General features: G+C 44.6%; 1 protein-coding gene across 1 annotated transcript in view; it reads right to left on the bottom strand.

Annotated features, from left to right (window-relative positions):
• LOC309560625 (coagulation factor VIII-like) overlaps window positions 1–25,102 on the bottom strand; it is a gene marked incomplete at its 5' end in the record, with an annotated part of 199,439 nt that overhangs the window by 156,393 nt on the left and 17,944 nt on the right. Inside the window, one exon of the mRNA XM_082264248.1 lies at window positions 22,093–22,248. Within this exon, the coding sequence (XP_082120374.1) occupies window positions 22,093–22,248 (156 nt within the window). The remainder of the gene's footprint in view (window positions 1–22,092; window positions 22,249–25,102) is intronic.

The following is a 25,102-nucleotide window of genomic DNA, read 5'->3' as shown; positions in this document are numbered from 1 at the left end:
TCAAGAGCCGTTCACAACCATCAAAGCCTAAAAAAAATCAAAGTTTGGGTTTTTTAAGAAAAAGAAGTAGAGACTGTTCTGGTGGTGTCAGAGGATGATGACATTAGGCTCTTTTTCCCCTCTCTATATGGCAGGGCCTACTTCCTAAAGGCCTTTATCACTTTTCAATTAAAGGAGAAGTACAGCAAAACAAAAACAAAAAAAAAAAACATACAGACTCACATATATGGCTGCAGCTTCGGTCCAATGCTGCACATGACCCTCACTGGTTCTAAGACCAGTGAGGGACAGCTATGTAATTTATTTATTTTTCACATGGTGACCCTGCTAATAAGACGCCTTCTAAATTAGGATTGCTACGTTTACTCCTCCATTGTATCTATGGAGGAACGGCGTTGTCACTCTAGAACCTGACTACAGGACTCCATAAAACAGGGAAGGTGTTCTGTAGTACATAAGCGCACAAGATTTCTGGCAGGATCAATAGGTATATTTTTGCAGATATCGAACAGATATAATTAAACGCCTCCAATGGTGTGATTGACAGACCAAAATGGTGAATATATAAGAATATTAGGGATTAAATACTCTATGAAAAACGTGATGTTTTACATGCATTACATTTTTAGCACTTATCCAATAATGAAGATTTTTTTATTTAACAATTGCACAAGAGACATCGTTAGATCGGATTTTACTAAGACTGATGGCAGCAGGATATAACCCTACTGATATAGATCCTGCAGATCGACAGGAAGTCGTAGTTGACAACCCTTGGCCTCCACAAGGATATGAGACACAGGCAGAGGGGGACACCACTGCTTATCAGGCAGATGAGGGCACCACTGCTTATCAGGCAGATAGGGGCACCGCTGCTTATATGACCAGTTTAGGTGGATTTTTCTCCAACTTGCGGTCATCACTATTAAAAGCAGGAAAGAGATCAAAGGAAGACCCAGAGAATCCGGAGGTAGAAGACCACGATGAGACAGACTAGCATCAGCCAGGCAAGAGTAAAAATCACTTCCCTGATGGAAGAGGACACTCAGAACCTCAGAAGAAAAAGTCTGGAAAACAAGGAGCCAGCAGTGAAGATGACACTAAAGGACACCAAGATCCACAGAAAGACAAGAAGCCTCAAGTAGCAGCGAGGCCTCCAGCTCCACAGGGAGCTCAAGTTACACCAGTGCGACCAGCTGCAGCAGGAGCTCAAGTGCCAGTGAGGCCACCAGCTCGACAGGGACCTCAAGTTTCGCCGGTGCGACCAGCTGCACCTGGAGGTCGAGTACCAATGAGGCCTCCAGCTCGACAGGAACCTCACGTTTCACCAGTGCGACCAGCTGCACCAGGAGGTCAAGTGCAAATGAGGTCTCCAGCTCGACAGGGACCTCACGTTTCACCAGTGCAACTAGCTGCACCGGGAGGTCGAGTGCCAATGAGGCCTCCAGCTCCATCTGGACATAAAGTTTCACCAGGGCGTCCACCTCCACAGAGACCTCCAGTACCGCCGAAACGTCCGTCCCCAGCAAAACCCAAAATGTGGTCAAAGCCTAAAGGCTTTCAAGAGCCGTTTACAACCATGAAAGCCTAAAAAATCGAAGTTTGGGCTATTTAAGAAAAAGAAGTAGAGACTGTTTTGGTAGTGTCAGAGGCTGATGACATTAGGCTCCTTTTCCCCTCTCTATATGGCAGGGCCTACTAGTTCCACCAGTGCGACCAGCTGCACCGGGAGGTCAAGTGCCAAATGGGACTCTAGCTCCAAATGGACCTCAAGTTTCGCCGGTGCGACCAGCTGCACCGGGAGGTCAAATGCCAATGAGGCCTCCAGCTCGCCACGGACCTCAAGTTTCACCGGTGCGACCAGCTGCACCCGGAGGTCAAGTGCCAGTGAGGCCTCCAGCTCGACAGGGACCTCACGTTTAACCAGTCCGACCAGCTGCACCAGGAGGTCAAGTGCCAATGAGGCCTCCAGCTCGACAGGGACCTCAAGTTTCGCCGGTGCGACCAGCTGCACCGGGAGGTCAAGTGCCAATGAGGCCTCCAGCTCGACAAGGACCTCACGTTTCACCAGTGCGACCAGCTGCACCGGGAGGTCAAGTGCCAGTGAGGCCTCCAGCTCGACAGGGACCTCACGTTTCACCAGTGCGACCAGCTGCACCGGGAGGTCGAGTGCCAATGAGGCCTCCAGCTCGACAGGGACCTCAAGTTTTGCCGGTGCGACCAGCTGCACCGGGAGGTCAAGTGCCAATGAGGCCTCCAGCTCGACAAGGACCTCAAGTTCCGCCGAAGCGACCAGCTGCACCGGGAGGTCAAGTGCCAGTGAGGCCTCCAGCGCGACAGGGACCTCATGTTTCACCAGTGCGACCAGCTGCACCAGGAGGTCAAGTGCAAATGAGGTCTCCAGCTCTAAAGGGAACCTCAAGTTCCGCCGAAGCGACCAGCTGCACCGGGAGGTCAAGAGCCAATGAGGCCTCCAGCTCGACAGAGACCTCACGTTTCACCAGTGCGACCAGCTGCACCAGGAGGTCAAGTGCAAATGAGGCCTCCAGCTCGACAAGGACCTCAAATTCCGCCGAAGAGACCAGCTGCACCTGGAGGTCAAGTGCCAGTGAGGCCTCCAGCTCGACAGGGACCTCACGTTTCATCAGGGCGACCACCTGCACCAGGAGGTCAAGTGCAAATGAGGTCTCCAGCTCGACAGGGACCTCAAATTCCGCCGAAGCGACCAGTTGCACCGGGAGGTCAAGTGCCAGTGAGACCTCTAGCTCGACAGGGACCTCACGTTTCACCAGTGCGACCAGCTGCACCTGGAGGTCGAGTGCCAATGAGTTCTGGCACATTTTGGGGGCCATGTATTTTATCTGTGACCTGTGCCAAAATAAACTGGAATAGGAAGGCAGCGTGGCAATTTTTGGGAAGTTTAATTATCCTCAAAGCCATGCCCTACAGAGGGAAGGAGATCAATGTCATATTTTATCAACACCAACAGACTGGACTGAAGAACCAGAAAGCAATCTGTTTGCCTTAATGAGCCAGGAAGGAATTTTTTCCTCTCTGAGGCTATGCTTCAGAAAGGTTTCTTGCCTTCCTCGGGATGACACTGTAAACTATAGAACCAAGGACTAAAAAAAAAAAAAAATCCCCTTAGGGATTCAGGGAGGATTTTTTTTCCCTACTGGGGCTTTGCTTCAGAAGGGGTTTTCCCCTTCCTCTAGATGAGACTGTGGATTGTATATCCTAAGAGTAAAAAAATCACCTTAGGGATTCAGGGAGGATTCTTTATCCCTACTGGGGCTTTGCTTCAGAAGGGGTTTTCCCCTTCCTCTAGATGAGACTGTGGATTGTATATCCTAAGAGTAAAAAAATCACCTTAGGGATTCAGGGAGGATTTTTTCCCTATTGGGGCTTTGCTTCAGAAGGGTTTTTGCCTGCGATCGCTCTTAGAAATTAAACTCCTCACTTCTACTGTATCTGCCTATTCAAACCCGTATCCAAGCCACAATTCACAGCTATTTCAGTGAAAACTGTTCAGACGAGCTATCTCCTCTTACAGTATGGGAAGCTCACAAAACGGTCATAAGAGGTGAGCTAATTTGCATAGGCGCACAGAAGAAGAGGGAAAGGCAGCAAATGAAGGATAACTTACTGACCAAAATCTCAGATTTAGACACAAAACACAAACAATCTCTCTCTTTACAAGTTCCGCCACAGCGACCAGCTGCACCGGGAGGTCAAGTGCCAGTGAGGCCTCCAGCTCGACAAGGACCTCAAGTTTCACCAGTGCGACCAGCTGCACCAGGAGGTCAAGTGCAAATGAGGTCTCCAGCTCGACAGGGACCTCAAGTTCTGCCGAAGCGACCAGCTGCACCGGAAGGTCAAGTGCCAGTGAGGCCTCCAGCTCGACAGGGACCTCATGTTTCACCAGTGCGACCAGCTGCACCGGGAGGTCGAGTGCCAATGAGGCCTCCAGCTCCCTCTGGACATAAGTTTCACCAGGGCGTCCACCTCCACAGAGACTTCCAGTACCGCCGAAACGTCTGTCCCCAGCAAAACCCAAAATGTGGTCAAAGCCTAAGGCTTTCAAGAGCCATTCACAACCATCAAAGCCTAAAAAATCGAAGTTTTGGTTTTTTAAGAAAAATAAGTAGAGACTGTTCTGGTGGTGTCAGAGGCTGATGACATTAAGCTCTTTTTCCCCTCTCTATATGGCAGGGCCTACTTCCTAAAGGCCTTTATCACTTTTCAATTAAAGGAGAAGTACAGCAAAACAAAACAAAAAAAAGCATACAGACTCCCATATATGGCTGCAGCTTCGGTCCAATGCTGCAGCTGTCCCTCACTGGTTCTAAGACCAGGAACTTAGCAATCACACCACCAGTGATGGCTCAGTTCTCCATCTTCAATGAACAGGGAGCGGTAACTGTCAGGCTTTGATCTGCTACTGTGAGTTATGGCACATTTTGGGGGCCATGTATTTTATCTGTGACCTGTGCCAAAATAAACTGGAAAAGGAAGGCAGCGTGGACATTTTTGGGAAGTTTAATTATCCTCAAAGCCATACCCTACAGAGGGAAGGAGCTCAATGTCATATTTTATCAACACCAACAGACTGGACTGTAGAACCAGAAAGCAATCTGTTTGCCTTAATGAGCCAGGAAGGATTTTTTCCCTACTGGGGCTTTGCTTCAGAAGGGTTTTTCCCCTTCCTCTAGATGAGACTTTGGAATCACCTTAGGGATTCAGGGAGGATTTATTCCCTATTGGGGCTTTGCTTCAGAAGGGTTTTGCCTGCGATCGCTCTTGGAAACTAAACTCCTCACTTCTACTGGATCTGCCTATTTAAACCCGTATCCAAGCCACAATTAACAGCTATTTCAGTGAAAACTGTTCGGACGAGCTATCTCCTCTTACAGTATGGGAAGCTCACAAAACGGTCATAATAGGTGAGCTAATTTGCATAGGCACACAGAAGAAGAGGGAAAGGCAGCAAATGATGGCAAACTTACTGACCAAAATCTCAGATTTAGACACAAAACACAATCTCTCTCTTTACAAGTAGAGGAAGACCTGATTCAAGCACGGAAAGATTTCAGAGCCCTCTTAGAGACTAGCATGAGAAGGATAATATTTCTTAAAAAATCTCTATACTATGAGCATGGAGATAAATCAGGCAAGACCCTAGCAAGAGCTCTTAGAGAGGCACAAACTTCCAATAATATTATAGGCATTAAAAACCCACAAGGACATATTACTCAGGACTCCAGAGCCATTGCTAATACCTTCAGAGATTTTTACGCAAACCTATACAACATCCCTCCACAAAGTAAACCTGAACATATTGACATGAACAGAGATCAAGCCATTAAAGACTATCAGATCAGGAGTGGCCTCCCTACCCTTGATTCCGATAGTTTGTCCGACCTTGAATCGGACATAACACCAGATGAAGTCATAACTGCCATCAAAACTTTAAAGCCAGGCAAAAGCCCGGGACCTGACGGCTTTACGTCCCAATACTATAAAATGAATGCAGAAATCCTGGCCACTCATTTAACAGACACCCTCAATGTTATTAAAGACAAACCTCAACCCTCCAATTAATTTCTTATGGCCCATATAACCGTTATACCCAAGCCAGATAAAGACATATCTATTTGCTTGAGCTACCGGCCCATCTCCTTATTGAATATGGATTTAAAAATATTAGCCAAAATTTTAGCGGATAGAATACGCCCCTATCTAGAGAGAATCATTGGCCCTGACCAAGTCGGATTCATACCTGGTAGGGAAGCCAGGGATAACATAATTAAATCCCTGAACCTGATACATGGTGCCATGTCTGCCAAGTTCGAAGGTCTCTTACTCTCCACCGATGCGGAGAAGGCCTTAGACAGGGTAGCTTGGGATTTCCTCTTTGCCACTTGTGCACATGTAGGTTTTGGTTCAAATTTAAGGTCTTAGATACAGGTTCTCTATTTGAATCCACAGGCTAAAGTCAGGGTCAATGGGTTTTTTTCCAATCCACTACAATTACACAATGGTACTCGACAGGGATGCCCCTTATCCGCTTTCCTATTTATTCTCACTTTAGAGCCCCTGATTAGATCAATAAATCTTGACCCATCTATTCAAGGCATTAGGCTAAACAAAAAAAGAGTTCAAAATTTTGGCGTATGCTGATGACCTTCTTTTTTATATCGCTCAGCCACATATCTCAATCCCAAACCTGAACAAACAATTCCAACTATACAGATATTTCTCCAATTTTAAAATAAATAATTCAAAGTCTGAAGCCATCAACTTAACACTCCCCCCACATTTAATAAACCTAACTAAAGCGAACTGGCCATATAGATGGGAATCAAAAGCTTTAAAATATCTAGACATAAGATTACCAGCTAAGCTTGACTCTGTTTGATATGAAGTATCTTCCCTTACTAAAGACACTGGAGGGCGATTTGAGGAGATGGGACAGAGGTAAGTAGTTCTCTTGTTTTGGTAGGGCAGCCATTATCAAAATGGCTGTTTTGCCCAGACTGCTCTATCTCTTCCACGCGCTTCCTATTCATATACCTGCTTCCTTTTTCCGAAAGCTTACCACTCTGCAGAGATCTTTCATCCGCGCAAACAAACACCCTAGAATCACATTCAAATACTTGCAACTTAGTAAGGCTGACGGTGGCATGAGTATCCCGGTCTTTCAGAAATATTATTTTGCTACTCATCTAACCAGGATAATTGATTGGCACTGCCATAGTTCAACCAAAGTCTGGGTTAATATTAAACGTGATTGGACTAGATATGACACTCACTACATGCTCTGGTCCAATCCGTCCTCACATCCACTAGAAATCAAAAAGCACCCTCTGATAAATACCACCCTTGCAATATTCCAAAAACTACTACACAAACACAAATTATCTACATGCCCTGGCCCCTTCACTTCTCTATACAACAACCCGGAGTTTCCACCGGGTTTGGACAATTCATTTGTCACTACTCAGAAAGGGGAACTGAAAAGGGTCTTGGCTAGTAACTTTTTTTACAACTCTAAAATACTGCAATTTAAAGCGATGAAGAGAAAATGTTCAGTTAATAGCCCTCTGTCATACTGGAATTATGTACAGATGCACGACTTCCTCCAAAGCAATAAGGACAAGTCACAATTCCATAGAGACCTCACAAGCTTTGAAAAATGCTGTCTCCTTCAGACTCCAATGAGAAAGGTGACTTCACAGGCTTTATGGCTTAATGAAACCTCATCAGACTTTACTGATCCATATAAATTACTTTGGGAAAAATACTTGGACAAAACCTTCACAAATGCACAATGGAGGAAGTCATGCATCTTCTCACATCGATGCTCTCTCAGCACACAACTCCAGGAATCAGCGTTCAAAATCAGAACACAATGGTACAGGACCCCTGTAAAACTTAAACACTGGTACCCCTCACTATCAGACTCCTGTTGGAGATGCGGAGGTGGTCGTGGCACTTTCATGCACATCTGGTGGTCCTGTCCCCAAATACAGACATTTTGGGAAGAAATTACATAATGGATAAAACATATAACATATGTAGATTTAGATTTTGATGCTCCCACATTTCTCTTACACATGAATACTTTTTCATATCGAAGATACAAATCCTCTCTGGTACGACACCTACTCAATACAGCAAAGAGCCTGATCCCGTTACACTGGAACTCTACCCACACACCACTTATCAGATAATGGATAAGCAAGATATCTTGGACCAGATCCATGAGATGGAAAAAGCAATCACCATGAAAATGGAAAGGAACGATGGGTTCTGGAAACTTTGGTCCATCTGGCAGATTTTCTCAGTATCACAAGAATATAACTCTTTAAAATACAATGGGTGAAATGGAAATAAGAGTTATCGTTTTAAACATTGCTATACTCTCGAACCGTGCCTAAACTGGATATTTCTTTCACTAACTGGACGTCCACACCGGGTCACCGATCCCCCCTCCCCTCCTCAATTCAATTCAAAACATCTTCCCTCCTCTTCCTCCATTTATTTCTTCCTGTCTTCACCCCTCTTATTCTTCCTATACCTTTGAACCCAAACTCAACTTCTTCGTTCTGGAGTTGGAGGTTTAAAGTCTCTCTCCACTGTTCCTATGAGATAACACAGAAGGGTTTTTGCCTTCCTCTGGATGACATAATGGATTGTAAAATCCAAGTAGTAAAAAAATTGCCTTAGGGGGACTGGAAGGAATATTTTCAAAGATCCAAAGAGTAAAAAAATCACCTTAGGGGGTCAGGAAGAAATTATTTCCCTATTGGGGCTACGCTTCATAAGGGTTTTTTGCCTTCCTCTGGATGACATTGTCGAAGGAAGATTACGGAGAAGAACCCCTGAAGAAGCCACGTGACGCGGAAGTGGCGTAACGCGTAGGGACGTTCGGACCGGAAGTGACGCACATTGCGGAAGTGAGGACTGCGATCCCACTCCGATGCTTCTTTATGCGCTTGTTTATTCAACAAAATGTGAGTGTTTTTAACCCTATTTAAATAAAGCACCCCGTTATCCATGACATACTTGCATTATTTCGAGCCTTTGTTTTGAGATCCACTGAGACCGCTGGGAGCCTGGAGAGGGAGAGGGAGCCAACCCACCCGCAGCGACCCAGATACCTGGCCCTAGTGGAGCACGATATAGGATTGGAGAGGAGCCCCCTGGATTAACTATAAGGCCTTTACCCTTAGACCTTAAGGTGAGCTGCTAGAACACTTAGAGGGGTTGAGGAGAAGCACCCCACTACCCTAAGCACGGTGTTAGGTGAAGGAGCAGCACCTGTGGATAATTCCCCCCACTTGAACACTTACCCTAACCATTTGGACTATATTTCACCCAGACTGTTGGATTTTTGTGGAGCACAGAGGACACTTTAACTTTGTCTAATATATTTATTTATATGCACCTGAGCACTTTAGCTGTCACTATAGCATTATCAGCACTTTAAGTGTTTTTCTATTTTCTTATTTATTCATATATTTTTAGAGTGCCGTGTCAATATTTTAGCACTGTGGTATTCTTTATTTGAGTACAGATTTACCTTATTTATTTAAATCACCCACATACGCTATAGTTCCCTTCCTTTATTGTGATAGGCACTTATATTAAGCACAGTTCATACACTATTAACCCAGAAGCGCAGTACCCCCCACCTGTTTATGAGGAAAGATTTGAGGAACTGAATTTATTCCCTCCTGAGAAGAGGAGATTAAGGGGGATATGATCAACATGTATAAATACATAAGGGGTCCATATAGTGAACTTGGTGTTGAGTTATTCACTTTAAGGTCAACACAGAGGTCAAGGGGGCACTCTTTACGTTTAGAGGAAAACAGATTCATCTTCAAATACGGAAAGGTTTCTTCACCGTAAAAGCTGTGAAAATGTGGAATAGACTCCCTCCAGAGGTGGTTCTGGCCAACTCACTAGATTGCTTTAAAAAAGGCCTGAATTCTTTCCTAGGTGTACACAATATAAATGGGTACTAATATTTATAGTCAGAGTTGATCCAGAGAATATCAAATCACCTCTCGGGGGATCAGGAAGGAATATTTTTCCTCTGCTGTAGCAAATTGGCTCATGCTTTGCTGGGGTGTTTCGCCTTTCTCTGGATCAACTGAGGGTATAGGATTGTGTATATGGGATTGTATGATTGGGTTTATTTCACTGTTTATTGTTTTTTATTGGTTTAGCCAGATGGACTTGTGTCTTTTTTCAACCAGACTAACTATGAACGCATATCTGTCCTGTTCATACTTAGCTCCTCTGGTGTGTACCCCCCCCCCCCTTTTTTATTTTTTCTTTGAATATACAACTTTCTGAGGAAATGCTTTCTGTTTTTGTATGTTTAAAAATCTCTAATAAACTTAGATTGAACACAAATACAACTAGATTCAATGAAGTAAATACAAAATATCTTGAAAAATGTCAAATATTTAGGCCACATTCACACTTGTGCAGCTTGTCCATAGACCTCAATGTAAACCCTCAAAAGTTGCATTAAAATTGCACCTGCATGATATAGATGCGATTTGGGTGTGACATGTTTGGGTGTGACATGTGAAAAGAATGCCAGCAATACAAAAAAAAAAAAAAAACAGCATGCCCCCCCACCCCCACCCCCAAAATCCATAACGGACCCTTAACCGAGCATGCAGCCTCGGTTCCAGCATGAGAAGAGAGAGCATCAACTGTGAGTACACAATCAGTACAATGACACCAATACACAAAGGCACACATTTAACCCCCTAATCACCCCTTAATTAACCCATTCACTCCCTGTCACAGTGTACACTATATACAGTATAGATAAAATATACTGATCACTGTATTAGGCTACATTCACACCTGAGCGTAGCGTTTTTCGCGCGTTTTTTACCGCGATTTTTGCGGTGTTTTTTACCGCGATTTTTGTGCAGGCGTTTTTAGATTGAATAGAGATCAATGGAAAACGCCTGTAATCTGCCCAAAAAGAAGCTCATGTACTTTTTTGAGCGTTGGGCGTTTTGTATACAGCGTCAAAACGCTCAGATGTGAACAGGGGCCATTGAAATGAATAGGATTTGTCTTGTTGGGCGTTTTGAGAGCTGATCCTAGAGCAGAAAAACGCCCCAAAAACGCCCCAAAACGCCTAGATGTGAACGGAGCCTTAGTGTCAATTGTGACTTCAGATAGTGCGAGAGACAGTTAGTAGTAGCCCCAAATAGGTAGTCCCAACTGCTCAGACTACATGGGGAGCAGTGGCAAGATTGTTTGGGACTTGGTGTCACCCTTATTTGGAAAGGGGTACCATTTATACGTAGACACCTTTTTGATTTTGCAATTGGCGTACTTTTACTGTACTTTATAATATATTGGTTTACTGTAATGTTTTATTGTTACTGTGTTTTATTATTCACCATTGTTTGCTTTGCGGGTACGCCCATCAGCTGCAGCACTGATTTGATTATTCTGACAGCAACAGCGTTCGCTCTCACCATATATGTAATCAATGATTGTAGCGCTGTAGGAGGTGATTTCACCACCGCAGTTAAAAAGAGCATATATGGCGAAGCATAGGGGATGGGGTGTGGACACAGAGGGTGGATCCCCCCTATGCTTCGCCATATATTTTTTAACACTTTTCTTGGCAGAGATTTCTTCATCCACATCGATCGATGTGAATGGAGGAATCTGCTTTGATCCTTTTTTCCCTTCAGCCCATGGGCTGAACGAAAAAAAAAAAACAACATCGCATGTATGCCCATCATTAGAAGTGGGTGGATGATGGGAGGTATAATGGTGGGCATACTACACACTTTCTGGTAATGTTTTTTTATAGCCAGCAGTCAGCTTTCCTGTAAAAGCAATCCTAGCAGATAATTAGCCGCTAGACTGCTTTTACAAGCAGTGGGAGGGGAATCCCCCCACTCTCACCACCTTCCACGGTTTTCTTGGGCTCTCCTGTCCCACCAGGTAACCCGAGACTACAGCCAGTGGTTCCGTCAGCTGACCATAGAGCTGATTGGAGACCAGTTAAACATGTATTGCAATCTACGTGAACTAAAAATCCCTGATTTTATGCAAAGTTGGCTAGAAAGGGTGCATAGCAGTGCACATGGTCCATTCATAACTTTTACTGTTAACATGCGGTCCCTTTAGCACCTGATGGGTTTTATATATATTTCTAAGCCAGGGGTCTCCAAACCTTCTATAGAAAGGCCAGTTTACTGTGTTTTAGACTTTAGGGGGGCCGGACCGTGGCCAGTGGGAGTAGAAAATGTCTTGGCATCAGTGTGAGTAAACAATGTCCCATTTTTGGTATTAGGGGAAAAATTAGTGGCCTATCAATGGTGTTAAGTGGGAAGAATGGTGCCACATCGTTGGTATTAGTGGGAAGAATAGTGCCCCATAATTGGTATTAGTGGGAGGAATAGAGGCTCATCATTGGTATCACTAGGAGGAATAGTGCCCCATCATTGTTATCAGTGGGAGGAATAGTGCCCCATCATTGGTATCAGTGGGAGGAATAGTGCCTCATCATTGGTATCAGTGGGAGGAATAGTGCCCCATTATTGGTGTGAGTGCAGGAATTATTGTCCCATAATTGGTGTCAGTAGAAGGAATAGTGCCTCATATCAATAGGAGGAATAGTGCCCCAAGGGCTGGATAAAGGTATGCAAAGGACCACATTCGTCCCCCCGGCCACAGTTTGGAGACTACTAGCGTAAGCTATTCAGATTTGAGCACAGGAATATTGTATTTCTATTGCACTGTGCAGACCTGAATCTCTAGCCCTCCTACAACTTATCACTCTTTGCCCCATATTGGCACTATATCCACTGAGGTATTCTATAAGCCAATAAGTATTTTGCAGAGTAGAGTAGGGCCTGGCCAGAGAGGGATTACTTTGACGCAGTTGGCCAGCTTAAACATGTATTGCTATAAATGTGGATTTGCAAAGTTTGCTAGAAAGGGTGTATAGCAGTGTGCAGAGGATTCATTCAGACATTTTAGTGTTAACATGCAGTCACACCATTTTAGCACCTAATGGGTTCAATGTACCTAATATGTACTGATGGGATTAGTAGTTAGTCTTATTTGACAGTTTTTTTTAATGTTGAAAGGCCATTTAAACAGTCAGTAATTACAGAACATGTCCAGTTAAATATGAATAACTACTACTAGATCTACCATGACTTGGGTATAACAGAACCTTCACAGACATGATAGGATTAGTGGTTTAAGCAATAAAAAGAACATTGTTTTATCGGGACAAAAACATTGTTATATCAAGAGAGACTGTGGGAACTTATTTTACAACCTTGAGGAAAGAAGGGAAAGGAAGGGGGAGCAATAAGTGAAATAAAGTTAAATACAAAATATGTAGCAGGATTTTTCTTATTGATCCTTTAGGTTTATGTAAGGTAGGATCTTATTTATAGCACAGTGAATATGGAGTATGTTGTGACTACAGGCACTGCAGACTATGTACAGTGTATACCATATGAAGGTTTAGACTTTATTTAACCATGCTCCTTTAAGGCAGGCCCAATATTAGGACGCAACTTGGCCACACCCATTTTTACCATGGCACGCATTTATGTCAGCTTCATAAAAGCACGACACGAGAAGACGTATTGGTAAGAACCAATAGACAGGAAGTGTTCCATACATTACTACATCAAATCTTATAAATAGTATTCAGACCAATACAGAAATGTAAACCAACTGGAAGTCACTTCTATTCCATGGACCTTGTAGGAAGTCCTCTTAGAAGTAGACCACAATGCATGTCGAATACAAAGGCCAGATATCGAAGAAAGATCAGGAACAGATCATGAAGCAGGACCAGGAACACTTAACTGTGGCCTCCAGGCATTGATTCGTCCTTGCTGCTTCAACCTTGCCAAATTTGGAACCCAGGAAGAGAAGACAGAGTGAAGAGAAGAGGAGGCAGACAGCTGGTATGGAATGATAGCTCCAGACTGCATACCAAGAGACATGGAGCAACCTGGAAGGGAGAGCGAGAACGACAATTAATCTAAATATAAAACGACTCACCATAATATTACCCATATGTTGGATGGCATTTGTAAAGCTAGCCATACCTTAGGAAACTGGGTTCTACCTAATATGGAAGAACTGCTACAAAAACATGGCCTCAGCAGATATTTATTACTGCTTTACGGTGTTAGTCAAAGTTTAGAAGTCCCATTTATCCATTTTACTCTTTTTTTTTTTTTAATAACCGATCCACAGGTGACTTGCTATGAAAATTTAAACCTGTGGAGCAGCATAGTGGCTCAGTGGTTGGTACTCCTGCCTTTCCAGAGATGTATTGTAACTAAGTAGAACTACTTCACTACTGTACTTAAGTACGGAAAGGCGGTATCTGTACTTTCCTAGAGTATAATTTTTTTTCTCCTTCTTCCACTTTTACTTCACTACATTTTTTCAATGATTTCAATACTTCTACTCCAATATTTTTTTTTTGTGCTGCATAGTTACTCGTTACAATTATAAAAATTACCACTGCCAGAACAGTAGATGGCAGGTTTCATGAAGCTTAAAACATGTGTATTATCAGCGCCGGTTCACACTGGCGCGACGCTACTTTCAGGGGCGACCTCCGAGATCGCGGTGCGAGCAGCGCGCCGCGACCTCGGAGCGGCCGCCACGGACTTCATAACATTGAAGTCTATGGCTGTCGCCTCCTGGTCGCCCCAAAGAAGCTCCGGACCCTTTTTCTAGGTCGGAGCGACTTGTGTCGCTCCTATTAGAACGGGTCCGTAGCTTCCCTATGGGAGGCGACCTGCGGCGACCTGTGAGGCGACCAGGTCGCCTCACAAGTCGCCCTAGTGTGAACCGGGGCTCAGCGCATACGAAAATAAAAGCTACTGTATGTATAAATAAAAGCTGCATTTGAAATAATAAAAAACAATATGATGTTCAAACTTTTGACTTCTTTCTTTAATAACTACATAACACAGTACTTGTACTTTTACTTTCAGTACTTGAGTAGCAAAATGTTTAAAAAAAACTACTTGCAATACTTAAGTACAAAAAATGTTGAATACTTTAGTACTTCTACTCAAGTCACTTTTTGATCGAGCACTTCCACTTCTACTCAAATCACTTTTTGATCGAGCACTTCCACTTCTACTCAAGTATGGGTTTCGAGTACTTTATACAACTATGCCTCTCTAGGGTCCTCAGTCTAGGGTCCACCAGTTTACGCAGCACTTTGGATATTGAAAGTTCCTTACATACACATACTAGGGCCATTTTGGACAGGAGCTGAGTAACCTAGTTGACATCATATCAATAGCTGTATTATTAAACTCCAGATATAAATTTAGTACTGTATAACTAAATCACAAAATGTATTTCAAGGTTAAGTACCTGGATTTCCCCTGATGTCAATCACATGTACAGCAAAGCTCAGACTGGGAAAGGGAAAAGCAACACAAAGGAGCCTATTCCATTGTGACGCATGCTAACAAAAGACATGCTAATGGAAGGAGAGATCAGAGAGATGGAGAAATAAGTTTATCAATCTGCTCCTTCTCCTTCATTGTTCAATCACAAGATTGAAGGTTTCGTCCCACTCAAGACACTTTGGAACTTTCAAGTTCCAGGCTTCTGGGGGAGGTGCAAGACCTTCGAGTGCTAATTAACCCTTTGTGACAGTGTGAAGCCCTGCTACTGGGAAAATGTAGGGGAAAATGACACAAGATCTGCACTACGGCTTAATGTGAAGATCCAGGCTTTCGACCCTGAACGGAGAAAGCTGTGTTTATGGCTTTCTCAGGACTGTAGTCCAAGATTTGGGCTGCAGCTTGAAGGTCTTGAGTGGGATGGAGCCTTCAATCCTGTGTCTGGATTCTACTGGATACCTAAAGCCTGTGTGAGTAGGATCGTTCCATAATCAAGCCTGAGGATAGACCAGGGCTCCCAGTTTGGAGACAGCTCCTATACTGGAGACAGAAGGTCCCAAACAGGGGTCAGAGGAGCCCCAGCCTGGTGCCAAGAGATAGGAGGTCTCATTCCAGGAGTCAGGTGGGCTCCTATCGGGGTGTCAGAAGATCCCCCATCCAGAGGCCCAGGATGGGCCGTGCAGCAGGGCGCTGCCACTAAAGGTTAAAGCAGAACTTCAGTCAAAAGGGAGAAAGCGGGGAACGGGGTAGCTGGTTTTGACAGGTACCTGCTCCCACTTCCGGTCAGATGCGCCGCAGCGATCTGAGCCAGACGTTCGGCCCCCAACTCTCCTTCCCACTGCAGCCTTCTGGGACACATTACAGGTCCCAGAAGATTGCGGGACCATTCATAAAGAGCAGCAGCAAACCGGCTGTGAAGCCACAAGGTTTCACTGCCAGTTTCCCTTACTTAAAGTGTTACTAAACCCAGGAGCCTGCATTCACTATATCAGATCTCCCACAGAACACGGAACATGGAAATGCAATTATTTTAGTAAATATAAACTGCTAAATACCTTTTCTCATCAGCAGTATATAGCAGTCTTGTGACTTCTGTCAGCGTCTTGTTAAAGCTTGTAGGAGGAGATTTAATTCTCCTCTGACTATCCTATGAGGCTGCAGGACCCCCTTCCCTCTGTCTGGAAAGTGCTGATTGGCCCTGTGCGGACTCCAAAAAAAAAAAAACTCTAGCAATCGAACCAAACTAAGCATGTGCAGAGTGCCTCCAAGGCTCTGTTCTATCAGGAGATGGATTGGGGACAGTGGAAGAAGGGGAGAAACAGGGGAAGATAGGATAAAATAGCCTTTTTACACATTGCATAGGATTAACCCCTTAGGTTCCACTGTGAGTATAACAAGCATGCTTTACTCCGTATACAGACTGATTTTACTGTTGTGGGTTTAGTAACACTTTAGGATGCCAGCTGTTGATGATGGAAACTCCAGCGTGGGCAACCAATTTACTTTGTGAACTGTGTTGTTCTTTTTAATAAAAGTGGCTGCCCTAAAGTGAAGCTTGGACTGGCATAACTCATTGGAAAACGCATCTGCCACATGAGTATATTCACCCCAATGCCACACCTTCTATTGCCATCTAATGTGTGCCATATGCTGGTAGCAGCAGGGGATTTTACACACACTGGCAACTATCAGCTGTCAGGTGAAAACGATCTGGCCATTATATAGCTGCTGGATTGCTTCCACACACTTTGGGCTCCGTCCCATCAGTGGACCCAGCACAGTCATGGTGGGTGCCTCTGAGTAGAGGGGAGTGAGATGAGTGAACATCCATTCACTGCTCTCCCTTTCAAACGGAGAACCCGGAAGTGACATGTAACCATAGGCAATCACAGGGTGTGTGCCGGATGTGCCTGGGCACACCCTAATCACCCACTATATCATAGAATGTACAGAAGTGTGAGCCTGGGGAGACCAGCCTACTGAACATCCACCTTCTCTCCCACTATCCCCTCCTCTCTCTCTCCCCCCTCCAGCTCTCTCCCCCTCCCCCCCTTTCTCTCTCTTACCCCTTTCTCTCTCTCACCCATATCACCCCTCTCTCACCCTCCTCCCTTACCCCCCACCCCTCCTCTCTCTCACCCCTATCTCTTGCCACCTCTCTCTTCCCCCCTTTCTCCCCTCTCTCTCCTTCTCTAACCCCCATGTCTATCTCACCCTCTTTCCCTTTCTCTTAACCCCTCTCTCTCTCTCTCTCTCAACCCCCCTGTGTCTCTTTCCCTTACTCCCCCTTCTCTCTCCCTCTTACCCTCCCCCTTCCTTTTCTCATCCTCATCACCCCTATCCCTCTCTCTCATTCCTCCCACTCTCGCTCCCCCCTCCACCCACTCTCTCTTTCTCTCACCTCCCATATCTCTCACCCTCCTTCCCTTTCTCTCACCCCCTCTTTATTCCCCCCCCCCCCACATTTCTCTCTCCCTTACTCCCCCTCATCTCTCTCTCCTCCCTCTTTTTCTCCCACTCTCTCTATTTTTCTCCCCCCTTTTTCTCTCTCAGCCCCCTCTCACTCCCCCTCTACCGCTCACCCCCTCTGACCGGCTCTGCCATAAGATGTAAAATGTATTAAAACATTAAAAAATATTTGTTTACATTTATTTGAAAGAGTGTGTGTCTGTATGCGTGTGTGTATTAGGGGTGCGTGTGTGTATTAGGGGTGCACACCCTAGCGCAATAGGCTGCGCACACCTATGCCTTTAATGCATCACTTCCTTTTTCTGATGTCACTTTCTCCAGCCGTTCTGGCCAGGGAAGAAGCTAATGGAGCTGAAGGAAGCAATGTAAGGAGAGCTGGGGCCAAGGAAAGGTTTACACTAATGTTACAAGTCATTATACCTTCATTAATAAGATTTATGATAATAAATATACAATAATTTATATAAATTCTCACTAGTAAGGTCACAACCAAAAAGTTCCATCCTCAGGCCTGCTCTACTTCCGGTGTGTGGATCCTTATAAAACGAGCGATGATAGGGGGATTCAGATAGTTCTCTCGAATACTAGAGGCGTCGACATTTCCAAAAAATACCTGGAAACACAGCGATACATTCATTTATAAGATGTCTAAGTGACCAATTAAAAAGTTGAAAAAAAAGATAGAAATGTAAAAACCATGACGTTAAGGACCCTTTCACACGGGCGATCCGATCCACCTGTCAGTCTTTCAGGCGGACCTGATCGGATGCTCCATGCATCCCTATGGGGCAGCGGGTGTCAGCGGAGACATCTCCGCTGACACCCACTGCTACGCAATCCGATCCGGTCTGTGAAATATGGACGCATGGAAACCCTATTTTCCATCCGTCTGGAGGATGGGATGGGATCGGATGAGAACGGACCGCCTGTCCCCATAGAGGATAGCGGGGATCTGATAGCACCATCTCTGCACACGGTGCGCCCTTGTGAAAGGGGCCTTAGGGTACAAGCACATGAATGCTTTCAGGCCCAGGGAGCCTCATGTGACACATACAAGTTGGCCTTAGACGTGCATGGCTGCAGGTGATTGCGTAAATGCCAATGCTCTTTTGCATCAGTGAATACCCGCACATGCGCAGATGGCATATTTTTTCAGAACGAACGTCATCCTGAAATATGTCATACTCACAGGTATACAGTATCTCACAAAAGTGAGTACACCCCTCACATTTTTGTAATTATTTTATTCTATTTTTTCATGTGACAACACTGAAGAAATGACACTTTGCTACAATGTAAAGTAGTGAGTGTACAGCTTGTATAACAGTGTAAATTTGCTGCCCCCTCAAAATAACTCAACGCACAGCCATTAATGTCTAAACCGCTGGCAACAAAAGTGAGTACACCCCTAAGTGAAAGTGTCAAAATTTGGCCCAAAGTGTAAATATTTTGTGTGGCCACCATAATTTTCCAGCACTGCCTTAACCCTCTTGGGCATGGAGTTCACCAAAACTTCACAGGTTGCCACTGGAGTCCTCTTCCACTCCTTCATGTCGGCATTACAGAGCTGGTGAATGTTAGAGACCTTGCGCTCCTCCACCTTCCATTTGAGGATGCCCCACAGATGCTCAATAGGGTTTAGGTCAGAAAAAATGCTTGGCCGGTCCATCACCTTTACCCTCAGCTTCTTTAGTCTTGGAGGTGTGTTTGGGGTCGTTATTATGTTGGAATACTGCCCTGCCGCCCAGTCTCCAAAGGGAGGAGATCATGCTCTGCTTCAGTATGTCACAGTACATGTTGGCATTCATGGTTCCCTCAATGAACTGTAGCCCCACACCATGACACTCCCACCACCATGCTTGACTGTAGGCAAGACACACTTGTCTTTGTACTCCTTACTTGGTTGCCGCCACACACGCTTGACACCATCTGAACCAAATAAGTTTATCTTGGTCTCATCGGAGCACAGGACATGGTTCCAGTAATCCATGTCCTTAGTCTACTTGTCTTCAGCAAACTGTTTGCAGGCTTTCTTGTGCATCATCTTTAGAAGAGGCTTCCTTCTGGGACGACAGCCATGCAGACCAATTTGATGCAGTGTGCAGCGTATGGTCTGAGCACTGACAGGCTGACCCCACCCCTTCAACCTCTGCAGCAATTCTGGCAGCACTCAGTCTATTTCCCGAAGACAACCTCTGGATAGGACGCTGAGCACGTGCACTCAACTTCTTTGGTCAACCATGGCGAGGCCTGTTCTGAGTGGAACCTGTCCTGGTAAACCGCTGTATGGTCTTGGCCACCGTGCTGCAGCTCAGTTTCAGGATCTTGGTAATCTTCTTATAGCCTAGGCCATCTTTATGTAGAGCAACAATTCTTTTTTTCAGATCCTCAGAGAGTTCTTTACCATGAGGTGCCATGCTGAACTTCCAGTGACCAGTATGAGAGAGTGAGAGGGATAACACAAAATAAACTCCCCATTCACACCTAAGACCTTGAAACACTAACGAGTCACATGACCCTGGGGAGGGAAAATGGCAAATTGGGCCATATTTGGACATTTTCACTTAGGGGTGTACTCACTTTTGCTGCCAGTGGTTTAGACATTAACCACTTAAGCCCCGGAAGATTTTACCCCCTTCCTGACCAGGGGGTATTTTGCGATTCGGCACTGCGTGACTTTAACGGACAATTGCGCGGTCGTGCGACGCTGTACCTAAACGAATTTGACGTCCTTTTTTTCCCACAAACAGAGCTTTCTTTTGGTGGTATTTGATCACCTGTGCGATTTTTTGATCACGCGCTATAAACAAAAAAAAGAGCGTCAATTTTGCAAAAATAGCAATATTTTTCACATTTTTTTATATGAAATTCCCACCAAAAAAAAAGTAAAAATCAAAATTTTTTTAAAATTTTCGGCCAATTTGTTTTATGCTACATATGTTTGGTAAAAAAAAGCGTATTTTGATTGGTTTGCGCAAAAGTTATCGCGTTTACTAACAAAGGGAAAGATTTTTGTAATTTTTGTTGTTTTTTTTTTTTTAACGCGTAATGGCGGCGATCTGCGATTTTTTTTGCGGTACTGCGACATTGGGGCGGACAGATCGGACCCTTGACTGACATTTGTGACACTTTTGGGGTTACCAGTGACATTTATACAGTAATCAGTGCTATATATATGCACTGTTACTGTAAAAATACACTGGTTGTGAAGGGGTTAACTTTATTTGGAAGGGAGGGGCTGTGTGTGTCCCTAGGGGCGTGCTTTCTACTGTGATTGGCTGTGGCTTGAGCTGTAAGGACACTGATCAACGGATCTACATACTAGATCCGTTTGATCAGTGTCTTTACAGCGAGGAGAATGACAGGCAGCTTGTTTACACAAGCTGCCTGACATTCTCCCTCTCCCCCGCCGATCGCCGAGTGACCAGCGGACATCGGGTCCGCTGGTCACACGCGCGGGGGGGGGGGGGTCCGTGACCACGCGGGGGCGCGCGCTCGCTCCCTAGACCCTCACAAGCTAGTGACGTAGCCCTACGTCACTTTGCCTGTGAGGGGCTGACTGCCGACGTAGATCGGCGTTAGGCAGTCGGCAAGTGGTTAATGGTTGTGTGTTGAGTTATTTTGAGGGGACGGCAAATTTACACTATACAAGCTGTACACTCATTACTTTACAATGTAGTAAAGTGTCATTTCTTCAGTGGTGTCACATGAAAAGATAGAATAAAATATTTACAAAAAATGTGAGGGGTGTACTCACTTGTGTGAGATACTGTAGGTTGCAGCTTACCAGTCCAGATATGATGGTTGCATTATTTTCTTTTTTCTTCTCCTAGGGTCACAAACTTTGTTGTGGATTCCTACCTTTTGTTATTCTGAACAAACAAACAGGATTTTGCCATACATATTAGACACATTACGGGAGTTATTCTTGATGGCTGTGTGAATGCTGATGCAATTACACTACAAATGTATAAATAGACCCCATGGTGTGCAAAAACTTTCCATTCTGCCCTGCTGTTCTGCATTTTTTTAATTGATAAACATTACATAGAGGGTCTATTTATGAATAAACTCACCATGTCAATGTCTCAGCCATTACAAAAAATACCCTGTGACGTGTCTAATATGTTTTTTCCCCATGACCATCAGCTCCATCTAGTGACCATAATGCTGTATTTTCCTGATTGCTGTATTCAGAAAAAAAAAAAACTCAATAAGGCCACTAGATGGTGCTGATGAGCATAGGAAATAAACATCTTAGACACATTACGGGGGTTATTACTGAATGCTGATACCGTCACAATGCAAATGTATAAAGAGACCCCATGGTGTGCAAAAACTTTCCATTTGAATATAACAATTGGCCTGAGGGCTGGATCGGCAGGAGAATTTACCAGCTCAGCTCCCACACCTGTATAGTCCTTAAGCATCAGAACAATTCTTACATATTCGTTATAGGCCTATTATTTATGTCTGGTGATACTGGGGTCACCTTGTGTAGGTCAATCTGCTCTACATAGCAGGAACAAAATTTAACAGGGGCTCTAATGCTTTTCCACCTATTAAAAACTAAAGAAATAAACATTTTTGGCTTGACGTACATTCTAATTCAACAATATAAGATCCATTTTTTCCAACTGCTGCAAAAACACATACATACCATCTGATTACTACTGGTGTTCCCTTGGTACTGGCTCCATTTTTCTCCATTCAGGCTATAGAAGACAATATATTGGGATATGTACAGAGTAAGGAATTTCTGTCTAGCGCCTTGAGTTTGCATGGCATGAATCACCATTGGTGCCAGAAGTTCCACCTGAGATAATAGACAATGAAACAAAAGTTTTTGTTTAAAGCTTCTTATCCTCCAGATTTACAGGGGGCTTCCTAAGCAGTATTAGCCCATTTCCCTGGACTATATACATTAATGAAGCCTCATAGGTCTTGCGATATTAAATTCCCTACAGTAGGATGATCTTCTTCTCCAATGGTCCAAAAGGAACATTATTGGCTAGCACTCCTAAGTGAAACTTCATTTTTGGACCCCTAGAGGCTCCTTCCATAATGAGTAACTATGCTCAGCATTTATGCACATTTTGGCACGCTTACCTTACAAAGTCCTCTCCTCCCAAGAGGTCCCCATTTTTACTCTGTCTTGGCCTTTCTGAGTTAGGAAGTCTTAGATGGAGATCCATTTTTAAGCGCAACTTCAGGCTCCAAACTCCTCCCCTGAGGCTTTCCCCTTTAACCACTTAAGCCCCGGAGGATTTGGCTGCTCAAAGACCAGGGCCTATTTTGCGATTCGGCACTGCGTGACTTTAACGGACAATTGCGCAGTCGTGCAACGCTGTACCCAAATTAAATTGACATCTTTTTTTTCCCCACAAACAGAGCTTTCTTTTGGTGGCATTTGATTACCTGTGTGATTTTTATTTTTTGCGCTATAAACAAAAAAAGAGTTTACATTTTGAAAAAACAACAATATTTTTCACATTTTTTTTATATGAAATTCCCCAATAAAAAAATGTAAAAATGAAAATATTTTAACATTTTAGGCCAATTTGTTTTCTGCTACATATTTTTGATAAAAAAAATTGCAATAAGTGTATTTTGATTGGTTTGGCAAAGATTATTTAGTTTACTAACTAAGGGAAAGATTTATGTCACTTTTATTGTTTTTTTTTCAACTAGTAATGGCAGGGATCTGCAATCTTTTTTTTTTTGCAGGACTGCGACATTGCGGCAGACAGATCGGACCCCTGACTAACATTTTTGACATTTTTGGGGGGAACAGTGACATTGCTACAGTAATCAGTGCTATAAATATGCACTGTTACTGTAAAAATGACACTGGCAGGGAAGGGGTTAACTTTATTACTGATCAAGGGGTTAAGTGTGTCCCTAGGGGCGTGCTTCTAACTGTAAAGGGGCGTGGCTTGTGATGTAACCACTGAGATATACGGTCCTACATAGCAGGATCGTATGATCTCTGCAGTTACACCAGGGAAAATGACAGGCGGCTTGGTTTACATCAGCCTCCTGCCTTTCTCCCTCTCCAGCAGGAGATCGCGAGTGGCCGGCGGACATCGGAGCCACCGGTCACTCGCGCGGGGATCTCTGTAAAGGAGCGGGGGCAGGCGATCACCCCCTATTGGCTCGCGGGCGAGTGACGTACCGATACGTCACTTTGCGCCTCAGGAGGGACTGACTGCCGCCGTATATGTACTTGCGGCGCTCGGCAAGTGGTTAAGATCTTTATGGCAGAAATGGCATCCTTTTTATATATATATCTTTTTCTGATTTTCTCTATTTCATCTGGGTCTGAAAGTCTTGGCTGGCAAACTGCTTTAAAACCCAACCCCAGGCTTCATTCTCCTCCCCTGAGGATCCCCCCTTCAAAGCCTCTATGACAGCATTGTATCCTTTTTTTTATATACCCTTTGTTGATGTCTTCTAGCCCATACGGGTGTGAAAGTCTTGGCTTAGGATCCGTTTTAAAGCCCAAATCCAGGCTGCATGCTCCTCCCCTGAGGATCCTCCTTTAAAGCTTCTATGACAGTATAGTATCCTTTTTTATATGTACCTTTTTCTGATGTGTTCTGGCCCATGTGGGCCTTGAAGTCGTAGCTAGGGATCCAGTTTGAAGCCCAACCCTGGGCTTCATGCTCCCACCTAAGGAATCATTCTAAAGCCTCATATCTTTTTTTTTTTTTTTTTATAAATACCATTTCCTGATGTCTTCCAGTCAGTCACATGATGCGCCAAATTATTTTCATCTTCTACTGACAGTACATTAAGTGAGCAGAAATATTTATTTTCTAACCTGTGCAATCATTATGTTCCCTGACAAACCTTGGTTAGCAGTGTCAAGGGATGCTACTGGGAAAATGTAGGGGAAAATGACACAGGTTTAATGCGAGGTTCCAGGCTATCTTTTCTTAGCAGAGAAAGCTGTGTTTTTGGTTTTCTCCGGATTCTGTAGTCCCGGATTGGAGCCTGGAGCTTGAAGGTTCCAAAGTGTCTTGGGTAGGACGGAATCTTCAATCCTGTGTCCAGATTTTACCAGGTGCCTGCAGCCTGTGTGAGCACATAGGTGTGTCAGGTCTTTATATACTCAAGCCTGAGGATAGCTCAGAGCTTTCAGTTTAGAGAACACTCCCATAATGGAGATAGGAGACCTCACCTAGGGTTCAGAGAAGCCCCAGCTCGGAGCCAATAGACAGAAGGTCTCGTCCCAGGGGACAGAGGTGCACCAGCCAGGAGCCGACAGAAGGTCTCAACCCATAGGACAGAGGTGCTTCAGCCAGGGGCCAGAAGACACGAGTTCAAACTCAGGGGTCAGAGGAACCTCAGCCAATAGACAGAAGGTCTCCTCCGAGGGGATAGAGGTGCTCCAGTCAGAAGCTAAGAGACAGGAGGTCTAACTCAGGGCTCAGAGGAGCCCCAGCCAGGAGCCAATAGACAGAAGGCCTCATCCCAGGTGACAGCAATGCTCCAGCCAGGAGTCAAGAGACAGGTCTCAGCCGGAGGTTAAGAGTTGCCCCAGCAAGGCGTCAGGCGCCCCAGGGTCTTACCCAGGGGTCAGAGGAGCCCCAGCCAGCAGCCAGGAGACAGAGGGTCTCACCTAGGTGTTCAGAGGAGCCCAAGCCAGGAGGTCTCGTTTCAGGGGT

The sequence above is a fragment of the Pelophylax lessonae genome (genome assembly GCF_965119305.1).
Source record: "Pelophylax lessonae genome assembly, chromosome: 7".
Classification (NCBI taxonomy): domain Eukaryota; kingdom Metazoa; phylum Chordata; class Amphibia; order Anura; family Ranidae; genus Pelophylax; species Pelophylax lessonae.
The sequence above is the reverse complement of the archived record's forward strand: the minus strand, read 5'-3'. Positions and strand labels throughout refer to the sequence as shown.